The sequence below is a fragment of the Condylura cristata genome, unplaced genomic scaffold (assembly GCF_000260355.1).
Source record: "Condylura cristata isolate star-nosed mole 26May11 unplaced genomic scaffold, ConCri1.0 scaffold00016, whole genome shotgun sequence".
Taxonomy (NCBI): domain Eukaryota; kingdom Metazoa; phylum Chordata; class Mammalia; order Eulipotyphla; family Talpidae; genus Condylura; species Condylura cristata.
Genome location: NW_004567117.1, coordinates 37,269,472 through 37,284,850, shown reverse-complemented (window position 1 = coordinate 37,284,850; position 15,379 = coordinate 37,269,472). Strand labels below are relative to the sequence as shown.

Genomic DNA, 15,379 nt, shown 5'->3' with positions numbered 1-15,379 from the left:
GAGAGGGAGAGGGAGAGGGAGAGGGAGAGGGAGAGGGCCTCAGCCCAACATGTCTGCCTTTTATAGCCCAAAAGCCCCAAAATGGCCGCTTAGCTCCGCCCTTGGGTCCTAGCTGTCCTCCCTTGGGTGTTGCTGGGAGTTGTAGTTTCAGTGTCTGGAGTAGGAGGTGGAGTCCACAAAACCTGTATTTGTAGAGTTTGTTCAGGACATCCTTTCCCCCTAACAAAGGGAGCATTGATTGTACTGATCTTAGTTTCCCACAGGGGGCAGTTCTCTTAAAAATCAGCACTTTCTTCCCCAACTTACACTAAGTCCAGCTGTATGTGTGGGGTCACATGGGCTGCTCCCAGGCATAATGGTCCTCTAGACAAACTCACAAAATTCAGTGTAGAGTTGTATCGACAGTGATGATTTACTGTGACTTATTAAAGCAAGATCAGCAAAGGCAGTGGTTAGATGGAGCAAAGTCTAGAGAAAATAAGGGAGAAGCATGTCCTTCCCATGGGTTTACATGCACAGACCTTTCTCTTCCCCAGCCACAGTGCATGACAGCTCATGTGAAATGGTGTTTGTACCAGGGAGGATCAGTGGAGACTTGGTGCTGAGAGTTTCACTGGGTTTGTTCATGCAGTAAATGCCAAATGTCTCCTTGGCATTTACTAAATTCCAGACTCTCTGAAAGAACCATGGTGGTCAGCATGAACCATTCTGAAAATAAGAAATAAGAAAACAGGCCACCTTAGGATTGCTGTCCTGGGCCTGCTGTGTGTTTGCCCTTCTGCACATTGGCTCACCCTGGATAGGAGAATCCAATTTTTGCAAGTATTTAGTGTAATTTGAATATGTAAACTTTTAGGAGCTTATAATCTACCTATACCTATTTAAAATCATATATATGATATAGATTAATACGAGAAACAGTTACTTCGTCTCCTGCTCTTGCATTGGATGAAACACATTGGAACATCTTGAGCACTTCCACATCACTGCAAGTCATGTCAGGAGCACTCTTAACCATTCATTATGGTCTTGCCTTCTCCCCCCGCCAGGGGCTTACGATACAGCACTTGAGGCCTCTGTGTCTAAAAACTTCAACCTGGGCCTGGCCATTTTACTCTGACCCACCAGTTTCACTAGGGGAGCGGACAGTTGCCTTTTTATTCATCCTCCAAGTAGACATACATAGTGTCCACATCATAACACCTGTGCTATTGCTTAAGTGATCTTGACACAGAGTGCACATCTGTACCAACAACACTTAGAAATTCCTCATATCTGGGGAAATGTCTGTGCCTTCTTTCTAGAGTAAATGTTGCCGTCAAACTTTCTCAGTAAGCACCACCCCAACTCAGTAGTGTTCAAATGCAAACTCAGGCATCTTCCCCGAACAGTAATTTCTGTCAAAGCAAAAGCCGTCGAAAAAGTGCGTGGCCATGTGAGAATGGCTGCAGGTTTGAAGAGAAGACACTGCTTTCTTCTGAAAGATAATTTTGGAAACAAAAACTCACTTTATATGTGGTTTGTAAGTCAGTGAACCATAGATGTCAGATGAACTATCAGAGCACTGTTTTTCTATTAAGTGTATTGTTTTACTGACTCAATTGTGGGGAGGAGATGTGGTGAGGCCAGAGGCACTGGGCTAAAAGAATTCACCAGAGACAGAGTAGAGAACAGAAAGGAGGTAGTTATTGACATATACTTCTAGAGAAGCAGTGGGCAAGACAGGAGTTGTTTACCCCCAAAGAAGGATTTGGGGAACCCTCTTCTAATCTGTTTTCATGATGAGAGAGTGGGTTTGGGCCAGTTTGTGCTGGGATGTCTGGTCTTGGGTGTGGACCTTTAACCCAGAACGTGTCATGTACTGAGGGTCAAGGTGTGATCAGCCTTCTGGCTTGATTTCCATAGCAATCCTATCAATTCTCTTAACCTTCCTGCTAGGGAAGATGTGGAGCTTATATTTTAGCCTCATTAAATGATACCCCAACACCCTGAAGTGTTGAGAAGGTCATTAGTATCTATGAAATGCAGGGAAATCCAGTTTTCAGAATACACTTAAATGTGCCATGTCTTCTAGATCTTCGTTCTTCTCATCCTGCTCTCTGCTGGTCTTGCCATTGGCCATGCTTACTGGGAAGCTCAAGTTGGCAATTACTCTTGGTACCTCTATGATGGAGAAGATGCTACACCTTCCTATCGTGGATTCCTAAATTTCTGGGGCTATATTATTGTTATGAACACCATGGTGCCCATCTCTCTCTATGTCAGGTAAGGCTGTCTTCTAGCGATTTGCTTTAAGGGGAGAACAAGCATTTTGCTTTAGGGGAAGAACACAGGCCGTTATCAGAACACAGGCCGTTATCAACATTTTCAACTTTGCACCTTCATTTCTAGTGACCATTGTGTCATAAGGCACAAGTTAAATAGTCACTTTCACTGAAGAATTGGGGGTCAGAGAGGGAAAGAAAATTAGCATTAAAGTGCTTGCCCTGAGCCAGGTGCAGAACCTTGTACCTCTACCTTGAGATAAGCCTGGTGTCCAGAGATCAAATGTGTTCAGAGATCAAATGTCAGTCCTCTCTCTCTCCTCACTTGATGGGTGTCCTCAGTGGCTCCAGGCCAAGCTTCAGAAGTAGCCTGGGGGAAGACTTAAAAAAATGTCATTTGCTTCACAGGAGACTTCTAGAGCTTTAATCTGCCTCTTCTTTATTAACACCTGCTACAACTATGGATGCTAAAATTCCCTGAGTTTCCAAGCCAGGGACCCTAAGGGGAATACCACCCTCCCTCCCAACCTCCCAAAATGTTTCTATCTGGTTCCATCTCAGTGGTCATATCCAGGGACATTGTCTTGTGAGGTGATGTTTCTTCCTATTGTATGACTTCTTTAGTATCAAAGTGCACTGTCACTGGTTAATTGAGCTTTAGACCTTTAAGAAAAGGGCTGTGCCTTGAAATATACTCAGCAGCTGGCTTCTGCTCTTAGTTCTAGTAAGTGGTTGCTCAAAGGCTGACAGGATCACATGCACACCTGTGATTAGGAGCATTTGTTTTATTTTAATTTTATTACTGTGTGTTTATTTCATTTTAATTTTATTACATATGCATTTGTTTCATTTTTAATTTTATTACACATTGTAACTGTTCTTTTAACATGAAGAAAAGCCTGTATGAGTTGTCTGTTCAAAGTTTTTTTTTTTTTTAACTGAGCTGAGTTTTCTTTTGTCCAGGACACTGTTACACAGATTATTTTATTTAAAAAATTATTTATTTATGCATATAAGAACTGAAGTATAGGCCAGAGATGGTGGGGGTTAAGAGGATTCACCAAAGACAGAGCAGGGAGCAGAACAGGCACATGCATTGAAACACAATGCTGAGGGGAGCAGCAGGTGAGACAGGAGGGGTCTGCTGCGCCATGTGAGTCAGCTCCCTGGCCCGGAATTGAATTCATGCTACACTGGCTGTGGACAGCTTCCTAGTGCTGAGTTTTACCCCCTCGCGCCACCACGGAGGGCCATACAGATGATTTTATCTATAACTATACACATTTTTAAACATACATTGGTTTTAAAAGGCCATTTGTTGGTGAATCCTCTCACCCCTTGCACCTGTGGCCTGTAACCCTGTTCCTTTATGCATAAGTAAATAAATCTTTGGTTAAAAAAAAAAAAAAAGTCAGATGAGATCATTCCAGAAAGTATCTGCTTTGTTTTCCACTCTAGAGCAGCTTTCCATCTCATTTCCAGAACCTGTGGCCTGTAACCCTGTTCCTTTATGCATAAGTAAATAAATCTTTGGTAAAAAAAAAAAAAAAGTCAGATGAGATCATTCCAGAAAGTATCTGCTTTGTTTTCCACTCTAGAGCAGCTTTCCATCTCATTTCCAGAATAAACTCTTGCAGCCACACTGGCCCCTCACCAGTGTGGCTGGGGCTCTGCCCTCTGCCCTTCACCTTCACCTGCTCGCGGCCTCCCTGGACCTTCACCTCTCCAGCCTCTGTGACATGCCTGTGCCACAGGGCCTTTGTACCAGCTCTTATCTCATCTGGAACAATTTTGCCCTCAGTTTCAATGGGTGCAGTTTTGTTTCCTTCAGCTCCAGCAGTATCTTATCAGTGTGACCTCTCCAGCCCCACTCCCAATCCCTTGGTTTCTCCTTTGTTTTTCAGCAGAGAATTTTTACCACCCAGTGTAAGATGTACTTACTTATCTGTTTGTCTTTGAAGGTAACCTTGAGGGCAAGGCCTCTCTGCTTTGTGGACCAATGTGTCCCTGTACCCGGGATGGTGTCCGGACATAGTAGGCACGCAGGAAATATTGGTTATGACAGGGAGGGAAGGAGTTGTTTTTCCATCTGTTTCGCTTGTTATAAAGATACATTTGTCCATTTAACAGTTGCTGAACAGGGAGATAGCTTCCTTGTAGTTGAGCTAGATTTCATCCCTAAAGTTTCATAATGGAAGTGACCCTTCAGATATCTAATTTAAACATTTTAAGAATGAGAGGGAAGAAATTGTTTTCCCAGAGCTGCAATTTGGGGGTTATCTGTGAAAAGCCCTTTGCCCTGCTTGAGAGCACTCGGGGGTCTGTAACCTAGTGGATCTGCTTTGACCCCCAGTAGGGGGCAAAGGTGAACACAGCCTTTGCAGTTGGCCCTGGGGCAGCCGGGGATGACCAAGGACAGTAGGCACATCCTGCGGTGCAGTCAGCAGGGGCCCTGGCACCTGTCCCTTGTCCCCTGGCATCTGTCCATTGGGCTATGTGTTATGAACCTGGGTTTTGTGGCCAGATGTACACCAGAGAAAGTGAGAAATCACACTGTGCAAGATACTTGGAGGGAAACCGCTAGTCTAAAATTGGCTTAACCCAAGTGAGATTTCCGGCAGGAGAACCAGAGCCGGGTCCGCGGGCGCCGGGCATAGCCTTCCTCTGCAAATAAGTGCAGGTCATGAGAATAAAATCCATTGCCCGCGTGTATCTGAGGACTCTAGGAAAGTGGCCTATTTTTCTTGTAGCGTGGAAGTGATTCGTCTCGGACAGAGCTACTTCATCAACTGGGACCTGCAGATGTACTGCCCTGAGAAGGACACGCCCGCCAAGGCGAGGACCACCACGCTGAACGAGCAGCTCGGCCAGATCCACTACATCTTCTCTGACAAGACGGGCACCCTCACACAGAATGTCATGACCTTTAAAAAGTGCTGCATCAACGGGCAGATCTACGGTGAGTGGAAGCCCTTTGGTCCCTCGCATTGTGACCAGGGCTTGCCTGTCCGTGCCAACGCCCTCTCAATGCCGTTCCTAGGCTGAGGACGGGAGCAGGTTGCTAGTGGGGGTGGGTGCACATGTGCATGGGGGGTGGTCAGCAGTCTGAAATTGCTGCCCATTCCTCAAAAATTTAAACATAAAATTACCAGGTGATCCAGGAGTTCCCATCTACGTTTATTTTTTATTTATTTATTTTTAAAAGATTAATTTATGCATACAGAACTGGGGTATAGGCCAGAGATGCGGAGGGTGAGAGGATTCACCAAGGACAGAGTGGGGAGCAGAACAGGTAGATCTATGAAGTACACGGCTGAGGGGAGCAGCGGGCGGGTCAGGAGAGGTCTGCCACGCCATGTGGTCACCTCCAGGGCAGGCGGGAATCGAACTCATGCGGAAGTGGCTTTAGCTTCTCAGTGCTGTTCTTTAACCCACGGCGCCACCAGGGAGGGCCCCATCTACGTTTATACCCAAAAGAATCCAAAGCAGGAACTCGGAGAGACATTTGCACATACATATTTCAGTAGCATTATTCAGAATAGCTAAAACTTGGAAGGCAGCCACTGCCCACTGCCCACTGCCCACTGCTAACTGCCCAGTGACTGAAGAGGGAACACGTGGTGCATTCATAGGCTGGAATATTACTTAGCCTTTAAAAGGAAGGACATACGGGCTCATGTTGCACCATGGATGGACCTTGGGAATATTATGCTAATGAAATAAGTGACTGACAAAAGGACAAATACAGGGTTCGACTTAGACGAGGTACCTAGAACAGTTGAATTCACAGAGATGGGAAGTAGCGTGATGGCTCTGGGGCTGGTGGGGAGGGAGGAGGGGAGTTTACTGTTCCACGAGTAGAGTTTCAATGTGACCAGTGGAAAGAGCTCCAGAGATGGATGCGGGTGATGGTTCCACAGGGGGGAATCAACTTTTACTGCCTTTTAATTTTGTAGACTTTAAAAATGGTTAAGATGGTCAGTTTTCAGTAACATGTATTTCCCCGTGATTATAATTGTAAACTTGGTGTCCATTCTAATATTCTGAAGTGTACTGTATTCTTATAAAAATATTAAGGTCATAACTATATTCAGAGTGCTCTGACTTTTCAATAAAGACTTATTACAATATTTTCAAAAAGCCGCAGGGACATGATGTGCATTTTACTTGGAGAAAACTGTAGCGTGAATGTTTTCATGTGGTGAGCATTCACGGAGAGAGAGGAGCACTTATGGGTGTGGGGAGGGTCTCATGGACAAGGCTGTCCCTGTGGAGCTGAGGGAGGTAGCCCACTTCAAGGGTGTGGTTTTGGTTCAGAGGAGACTGTGGCATAGAAATACACAGGCACCAGAACTTGAATATTGAGACCAGGAGTCTGCACGTTGTTTTTGTTTTGTTTTTTTGTTTTGTTTTTTGATAAAAAGCCACATAGGAAATACTTTAACCATTATCACTTACAGCCATCAAGTAGTCTCCTTTGTATGTTTAACACCTTTTGAAATATGTAAAAACCATTCCTTTATGCTGTTTAGAGGTGTGCTATAAGACCACTAGAACTAGCCCCCGCCCACACAGAGTCCCAAAGCCAAGTGAGGTGGACTCTGGACTCAGGTGGAAGCTCAATTAATTTTGTCCTGTCTGTTTCTCAGGAGACCCTCGGGATTCCTCTCAACACAATCATAGCAAGATCGAGGTGAGTCCACTAAATTAAGGCATTATTTAGAGTGTGGATTAGTTTCCGAACTCCAAAAAGTGGGTAGCTTAAAAGAACAGAAATTTATTCTACATTTCTGAAGATGAGATGTCTGGAATTAAGGTTTTGTAAAGCCAGGCTCTCTCGAATGTTCCAGGGCACAGTCTTCCTAAACTCTGGTGGTTGCCTGTATCCTTGGTTTATAAATGCAACACTCAGATGTCTGCCTCTGTCATCACCAGATTGTCTTTTATAGGTCTGTGTCCAAATTTCCTTTCTTTTATAAAGATACCAGTCATTGGAGGAGAGCTCACTCTAATACAGTATGCTCTCATCTTGACTACATCTGCCAAGACCCAATTTTCAAATAAGGTCATAGATGCACATTGCAGGGGTTTGGAATTCAACCTAACCTTTTGGAGTACACAATTCAACCACAACAGAGAGACTTTTGTTTTAAAGCAGGTGTGAAACTCTTGCCGCTTGACATTGTTATTTCGTATAAAGGATGTATCTCAATGAAAAGTTTCTATCATTTGTTGTTAAGTTCAAGTTTGTTTGTTTGTTTGTTTGTTTGTTTTCCCCATCACATTTACTTTTCCTTCTCCACATCTTTCAGCAAGTTGATTTTAGCTGGAATACATTTGCTGATGGGAAGCTTGCGTTTTATGACCATTACCTTGTTGAGCAAATCCAGACAGGGAAAGAGCCTGAAATCCGACAATTCTTCTTCTTGCTTGCAATCTGCCACACAGTCATGGTGGAAAGAATTGATGGTGAGTGTTTTTCTCTTGCATCTTGGACACTAGCAAATCAGATTTGTAGTGTACAGGTAATTCATGCTTGGTACACCAAAGCACATAAAGTAATATGCATGGCCAACTTATCTCACTTTCACTCAAGCAATTAGTGTGTGTTATTATCTTTCCGTAAATGGTATATTGGTTTGCAAATATGAATCAGTTCCTGGCGTCTGAAAATGGACATTTATTCACATATATGCTTTCAGATATGTTTATTACTTTGTAAGAAAAGCCTAACACTGGTAGAAATGGTTGTTTTTTGAATTATCATAGTAGGAGAATAAAAATCTTCCCACTGCTTGATTTCATTTCATTTAATTGATGATCTTTCCTGAAAAAATAAATTCAGAGATAAAACTTTTATTTTCTAGATTCAGATGTGTTTTGGGCTTGAAATAATAACTTGAAAGTCTAGGCTTCCTTTAAAGCTATTTTGTCATTGGAAGGACAATAATTCTGGGCCTTTACCTAGAAATAAACCAAAATGACTTGTACTTTTCTGTGTACAACTCTTAACTGTGTATTGTGCCAGCTTTGTTATAAGCTTATTCAGTCTCCTTGAAAGCGGCTCTGTTTATTACATAGGAATATAATAAGCAAGTGTATTGGTGGAAGAGAAAAAGGAGCCCTTTGGGCCTGAAACACTGCCCATTCTCTACTCAGTCAGCACCACAGGAAGGCCCCTCTTTGTTTCCAGCCCTCAGGTTTCATAGGTAGCAATTGTGAACCCCCAGGGGAGGAATGTGCCCACAAACTAAGGGGCAGAAACTGTATGTGGTATCTTACATCAAGTTTCAGAGTAAGAGTCTCTCTTCTGAATCAGTTAGTGTAATCAACAAGATAACAGCAGACTTCACATTAGGGTGGATGTATGGATAGGCTGTTTGTTGGCAGGCAAAATGGGGAAAGCTGGAAAGAGATGACACCAGATGTGAGTAACCGAAGTAACTGAAGTCTGAGTAGCCAAGCATGTTACTTGTTTAATAGCAAGGATCGAGGATGATCCTTAGCCCGCTTAGATTTTGATGCATAAGTAAAATTACTTTGAGTATGTGGAAGCATTATTTTGCCAACTTGTAGCTCAATGTTGTGCAAAAAGTTGGACATCCCAAGGAATTGTCCACACAATGTACGTGTCAGGCCATCGCGCTGGCACTGAGAACGAGGAGAAGCTGGGTTTGTAGGAGCAGGACGTTCTGAGAAAAATTGGTTTTGGCTTAATCATAAAATACATTGAAAGGGTTCTTTGGAGGGACCACTCCTCAAAATCCTATAGATAAATTCAGACCCCGAAACAGAAGGATCCTGCCTGAGCTTAGGATGCAGGTAAAACTCATTTTGGCTGATCCTTCTACTCTCATGCTTTGCTCTTGCAATCTGTAGTGTCTCCTTTATTAGAATGATTGCAATGGGTTAGTCCCTTACTAAACACCAACAGCCCACCCACGTAGGACTCAAGCAGCACGTGGTCAGCGCGACCCACGGTGGAGTTCGTGGCATGGTCCGTGGGGCTAAGTGTGGAGAGGCTGTATTGTTTGCTCTTATTAATGCTCACAACTCAGTGACATTCAACGCCCATTCAGAAGCTCACAGTCCTTGAGGTCACAAGTCTGGGCACAGTAGGACCAAGGTCTCTGCAAAGGATCTTCCTCAAGTCAGGGTCAAGCCTTGTTCTTACTAGAACTCACGATCCTTTTCCAGACCCCTCCAAATCCATGTTCTAGTGGAAGTGAAGGCGTCAGTTTTCTGTAGTTCAAGGACTGAAGACTCTGTTGCCTGCTGAGAGCTCTCCACTGCTAGAGGCTCCCTCCCGGGTTCCCTCTAACTTAAATACCAGCAGTGAAGAAACTCCTTCCCGGGAACCCATTTCATGCTCTGAATCTCTCTCCCAAAGGAGAAGCCCTTCCTTTCAATTAGTTTTTTAATTAGTTTGGGAAGAGCAGGTTAATGATAATCTCCCTATCTTAAATCAACTGACTTGGACCTTAATTACACCTGCCCAATCCCTTTCCTGGGGATGTCTCTAGATTACTCTAGATTAATAACTGGGGGAAGGCACGTGTCTACCCGTGGGATGGGAACCTTGGTGCCATCTGTGACCTCCCAGAGGCCACGGGAGAGCAGCCTTTGCAAGGCTTGGAGGCCTTTCCTTCCTCTGAAGGTCTCTGAGTTGGGAATCACCATGGTTGCAGGCTGTGTTTAGAGCAGGAAGGCCTAAAGGATTGGGCTGGAAGCCCAGGACCTAGACCAGGGGTTGGGAGATCTTCAGGAAAAGGGAGAAAGCCATGAGTGCAGGAGGTAGTGTCAAAGTGATCTGAAGCAGGGTTGATAAAGTGGAGGGAACAGGACTGTCTCCAGGGTAACCCCTTTCCAGCTGGGGACTGGGAGACTGAGTAAGCTGGTGCCATCGTGGACTTGCATCCGAGTCAGGAGAGATGGGCTCTCCTGATATTTATATCAGTTTCACAATCCACAGATTAGCCTGCAGAAGTAAAGAAAGTCTCTGGCTGCATCCAGGTGTGTGGTAAATAGCTTCCTTCAGCAGTGGCTTGAGAGAACTGTTTTTCTGTTGTTGTTTGTTTGTTTTTAAGATTTGTGTGCATACAGAACTGGGGTACAGGCCAGAGGTGCAGGGGCAGTGAGAGGATTCACCAGAGACAGAGTAGGGAGCCAAACAGGCAGATTGACAAAGTACACTGCTGAGAGGAGCAGCGGGCAGGTCAGGGGAGGTCTGTTGTGCCATGTGGGTCACCTCCGGGGCAGGCAAGGATCGAACTCATGCTGAGGTGGCTTTAGCTTCTTAGTGCTGTGCTCTAACCCGCTCCACCACTGGGGAGGGCCCTAAAAGGACTGTTTTTTAGTCCTCCCTGCACACCTAAAGCTGGCATTTGGTTCAAGTCTCTGAAGTTTCCTCCTACCTTTATTAACCTGTAGTCCTGTGATTCCATTATGAGAACGAAATAGATTTTCTTTTAATGATTAAAAATATCAACATGTTTGCCTCAGATAGGATTGTCTTACTTGTGGGAACTTTACCACCTTTTATCACTTTCCATTTTGATGTTGGAAATGTTTGCCAATATGATGCAATGTTTATCACATGCCAGCTAACCTGGCCAAACGGAGAAGCTTGTGCCTGCACTGCTGCTTTCCTTAGCATTCGTGTGTGTGCGTGTGTGGCTGGTCAATACTTTTGTCGCTTCCAGCATCTGACTTTCTCAGTGAACAAATACAGAGAAAGAGAACTTTCTGGGGCGTCGCTAATTCTGAGTGAGAGTAACCCATCTGATCAGTGTGTGAAGCCAGGGGCGGTCTGCTCCACCTCCAGCCATCAGCACCCCCGTCCAGGTAGCCAGACAGCACAAAGGCTGACCATCCATGCAGGGCACATCCTGATTAAACCACAGACCATGGTGGAAGCGAATATCCATGAAAGCTCATTGGATGGTGGGAATACTTTTCCTTCTACATTCAACAGAACGACTAGAATCAAATAGGAAGCTTTGAACAGTCAGAATTTTGTTTTCATTGAAATATCATTGCATTACAACAGGTATAGTGCATCCTTAAGAATTAGCATGTGCATGTACTGCCGTAAATTCACCACTAAACGTGCAATTCTGTCCTTTGCCGACTGGGGTTCCCTTAGTTGCAATGTACACACTCCCCCTTCCCTTCTGGTAAAGGCTGATTAGCATCATCGTGTAAAAGTTTACTTCTGTTTCATTTATTTCAGCGCTTGGTTTCTCTACATACTGCTTACCAGTGAAATCATAGGGTGCTGTCTTCTCCGTCAGGTTTATTTTATCAGGGATAATCCCCTCTATTTTCACCTTGTAAATGGCAGGATTTTACCTTCTTTAACAACCGATCGTGTTCCATCGTGTATCTCTACCGCGTTTTTATCCACCATCAGTTGAGGGGAACTTAGGCTGTTTCCAGTTCTTGGCATGTACAGACCCATGAGTTTTCATAATTCATGACTTGTCATGATTTTAAAAAGCAGAATCTCATCAAGCCCCTAAGAGGTCCCTTTGTGCCCCCCCAGAGTCACTCTGGTCCTGCCTTCAGGTGGGCCAGCCTGGACGGTGCAGCCCGCGCAGGGGCATCAGCTCATGTGTTCCTGTGTGTGTGGCTTGGCCGAACCCAGTGTGATTTCTGCCTGTTGTTGAAGCACACTAGTGACTAGAAGGCATCTTGAACTTTTAAATCAGGCTAATGAGCAGATGGATGCATTTGGAGAAAGATTTAAAAGGATATATATTTAGTGTGATTGAAACTTTTTCAGGAATAGGTATTTTAGGGCCCTCCATGGTGGCACAACAGGTTAAAGCACTGCACTATGAAGCTATCTGCAGTCACTGCAGCACGAGTTCAGTCCCCGGGGAAGGAGTTGACCCACATGGGGCAGCAGACACCTCATCACCCAGAACACTACTATTGACATTGTGTTATAGTTGTTTCTAATCCTCATTAAAATACCTATTTTTTATTTATGCATACAAGAACTGGGGTACAGGCCAGAAGCTGAGGATTAGAGGATTCACCAGAGAAAGCGTAGGGATCAGAACAGGCGGATCTACTGAAGTCCACTGCTGAGGGGAGCAGTGGGTGAGACAGGACAGGTGTCTGCTGCCCCATGTGGGTCAACTCCTTGCCCGGGGACTGAACTCTTGCTGCAGTGACTGCAGATAGCTTCATAGTGCAGTGCTTTAACCTGTTGTGCCACCGAGGATTAGAAACAACTATAACACAATGTCAATAGTAGTGTTCTGGGTGATGAGGTCATGGATAGAATCCATCCCCTACCCCCATTCTTGGTCAGTGTTGTTTAAACTTCTAGCTTATAGAACTGCTTATAATGCGAAATAAAACTCTCAAGTTTAAAAAGTGTTAATGCCCGGCAGATCCCTTAAGCATCGGTTCCCTGTTTTCTTGGGGATGTCTGACTCTGGAGATGTCCTCACACCCACGTGGACCTCGATAATGAAGCTTTGATGCCGAGCTCTGTGTTTTACAGCCTTTCTGGTGTTCTCTCCGCCTTTGTTAGGTCAAATCAACTACCAAGCGGCCTCCCCTGATGAAGGTGCCCTGGTAAATGCTGCCAGAAACTTTGGCTTCACCTTCCTGGCAAGGACCCAGAACACCATCACCATCAATGAGATGGGCACTGAGAGGACGTACAACGTTCTCGCCATTTTGGATTTCAACAGTGACCGGAAGCGGATGTCCATTATCGGTAGGCCTCCCCCGACCCTGTCTGCCACTTACTCATTTAGAAGCGGCTTTCACGCATGTTATGTAACAACCTGAAGATAGATAAAGCAGGCGATGGGGCGATCTGCTGGCTGCTAGTTTCCAGTTTTGTCAAACTAGTGTTTTCTTCCTTCATCCTGCACGAAGCCCATTGCTTAAAGGGACTCCTTCATTGGATCTGAACCATGCGAGTTCACATCTTGTAGGTTGGTTGGTTGGTCGGGTTTTAACAAGTTTGGTGTACTTCAGCAATATGGACTGTCCAGTGATGAACCCAGGGTGTAGCGAGGTTGTTTTCCTACAGCCGGTGTTTTCCTGGGGCTTCGGCTCCACTCCTGCCTTCAGAGGAGGGAGCATGTACAGGAGAGGAGTTCTGAGAAAGCAAAGCTGTTAATGACTAGAAAACAAACCTCCAGTCCAGGCACCAAGTAGAGACGAGGGCTGCTCCCTAATGTGAATTCACTCTCTGTCTATAATTTGAAATCATTTCAACCTTAGCAGAAAAATTGCAAGAATGATGTAAAGAACGCCTGCATTCCCTTCCATGGTTACCAAACTATTTGTATCCGTTATATATTCTTTGTCATTTTCATTACATATCAATTCTTTTCTGAATCATGAAAATAAAGTGCACTTTTAATGTCCTTTCCTTCCAACTACTTCGGTATTTCCAATGAACAGGAACATTGTTATATGCAGTAAAATGATCTGAATCAGAACATGTAATGCGCTGTATTATTACTATCTTAGCTACAGAACATTTACAGATTTTACCAAGAATTTTCTTTCTTTTGTGGTTCAGGATCCAACCCAAGATCATACATTGTGTTAGGTGATCCTTACTGGTCTCTAATCTAGGAAGTTAAAGTTCCGTGATCTTTTTGTGATCTTTTGCTCACTGGTCTTTTTGAAAAGCTCAGGTCCACTATTTCTTGGAAAGACCCTCAATATGAGCTTGTCCTAAGTTCCCTCATGATTGATTCAGTCGACACCAGATTGATGCTGTGTTCTCCCCAGCTTGTCGCTTCAGAAGGCACATTCTTCTGTTTATGCCAATGGAATTATTGGTGATCACTATGGTGATCGCTTGGCTTGTTGGTGTTCGCAAGACTCCTCCAGTCGCAGACTGGATTTCTGACCAATAAAAATCTATAGGCTTGTCTACTGAACCCTGATTAAGCACTTTTTACTGAGTGCTTTCTATATGATTTAGGTTAATTATCATGCCTGTCATCTTAAAAGCTTTAAATCTTGTTAGCTATGAGGCTTATACTGCAATCAAACTACTGGACAGATCCAAAAATCCAAAAAATAGAGTTATATTATGATCTGGATATTAGAGACAGTGCATGTTATGAGTTTATAAGGGTCTTATAAAAGTGTCTTTTAAAAAAGGGTCTTATAAAAGTGTCTATGGGTTAGTATGACAAACCAGGCTTTGTGGAACTAATTTATGAGCATAGGGCATAACGCATAGTAGGACATCAGGAAATGTTGAAAGAGTAGTCAGAAGCTGTATTATCTTTTTTAAAGACCTACTTATTTGCGCATACAGAACTGAGGTACAGGCCAGAGGCTCAGGGGTGGCGAGAGGCTTCACCAGAGACAGAGTGGGGAGCAGAACAGGTAGATCGACGAAGTACACTGCTGAGGGGAGTAGCGGGTGGGTCAGGAGAGGTCTGCCATGCCATGTGGTCACCTCCAGGGCAGGCGGGAATCGAACTCATGCAGAAGTGGCTTTAGCTTCTCAGTGTTGTGCTTTAACTCGCTGCGCTACCAGGGAGGGCCCAGAGGCTGTATTATCTTTAAAGTTGGCAATGGAGAATCCCTTCAAGGGAACTCCCTTCAAGGGAACCCCTTTCATGTCCCAAGGAAGAATACTTCCTACCCCCTTGAGACTGACCTAATTAGATTGGGACCATCCAGATAATCTCACTATCTTACGTCACCTGACTTAGAACACTGAGGTGCGTCTTCACATTTATTTCACTATTCTGTGTCGATAGTGGCTCTATTTCCAAATGTTGAGAACATTTCTAGGTGTGTTACAGGGCAGGGAGAGGCACCCCTGAACCCCCAAACCTGCCTGCTCTAAATAGGTTCTGCCATCTACTGCATCAAGACAAAATATGTAAGACATTAATAAAAAGGAACTTTAATACAGTAAGTATACAACACAGAAGAACAAGAATATAATTTCTAAGTCAAACACCTGAAGTTACCCATCCCTTGTGGGCAGAAGTCCACCCAAAAGGGATTGGCCCAAAGCAAGGCCTGAAAGCCCACCACAAACCTAAAGCACCTTTTGGCTGGAACCCATAGGAAAGGGTCAGAAATGACCAAATCTGGGAGGAAACTGCCAT

The 15,379-nt window shown here is 44.4% G+C and overlaps 1 protein-coding gene across 1 annotated transcript in view; it reads left to right on the top strand.

Moving 5' to 3' along the window:
* The window catches only part of ATP8B1 (ATPase, aminophospholipid transporter, class I, type 8B, member 1), a 53,644-nt gene that overhangs the window by 20,703 nt on the left and 17,562 nt on the right, over positions 1-15,379 (top strand). Inside the window, exons 11-15 of the mRNA XM_004683935.2 lie at positions 2,075-2,265; positions 5,015-5,223; positions 6,914-6,957; positions 7,577-7,733; positions 12,811-12,999. Coding sequence (XP_004683992.1) covers positions 2,075-2,265; positions 5,015-5,223; positions 6,914-6,957; positions 7,577-7,733; positions 12,811-12,999 — 790 coding nt within the window. The remainder of the gene's footprint in view (positions 1-2,074; positions 2,266-5,014; positions 5,224-6,913; positions 6,958-7,576; positions 7,734-12,810; positions 13,000-15,379) is intronic.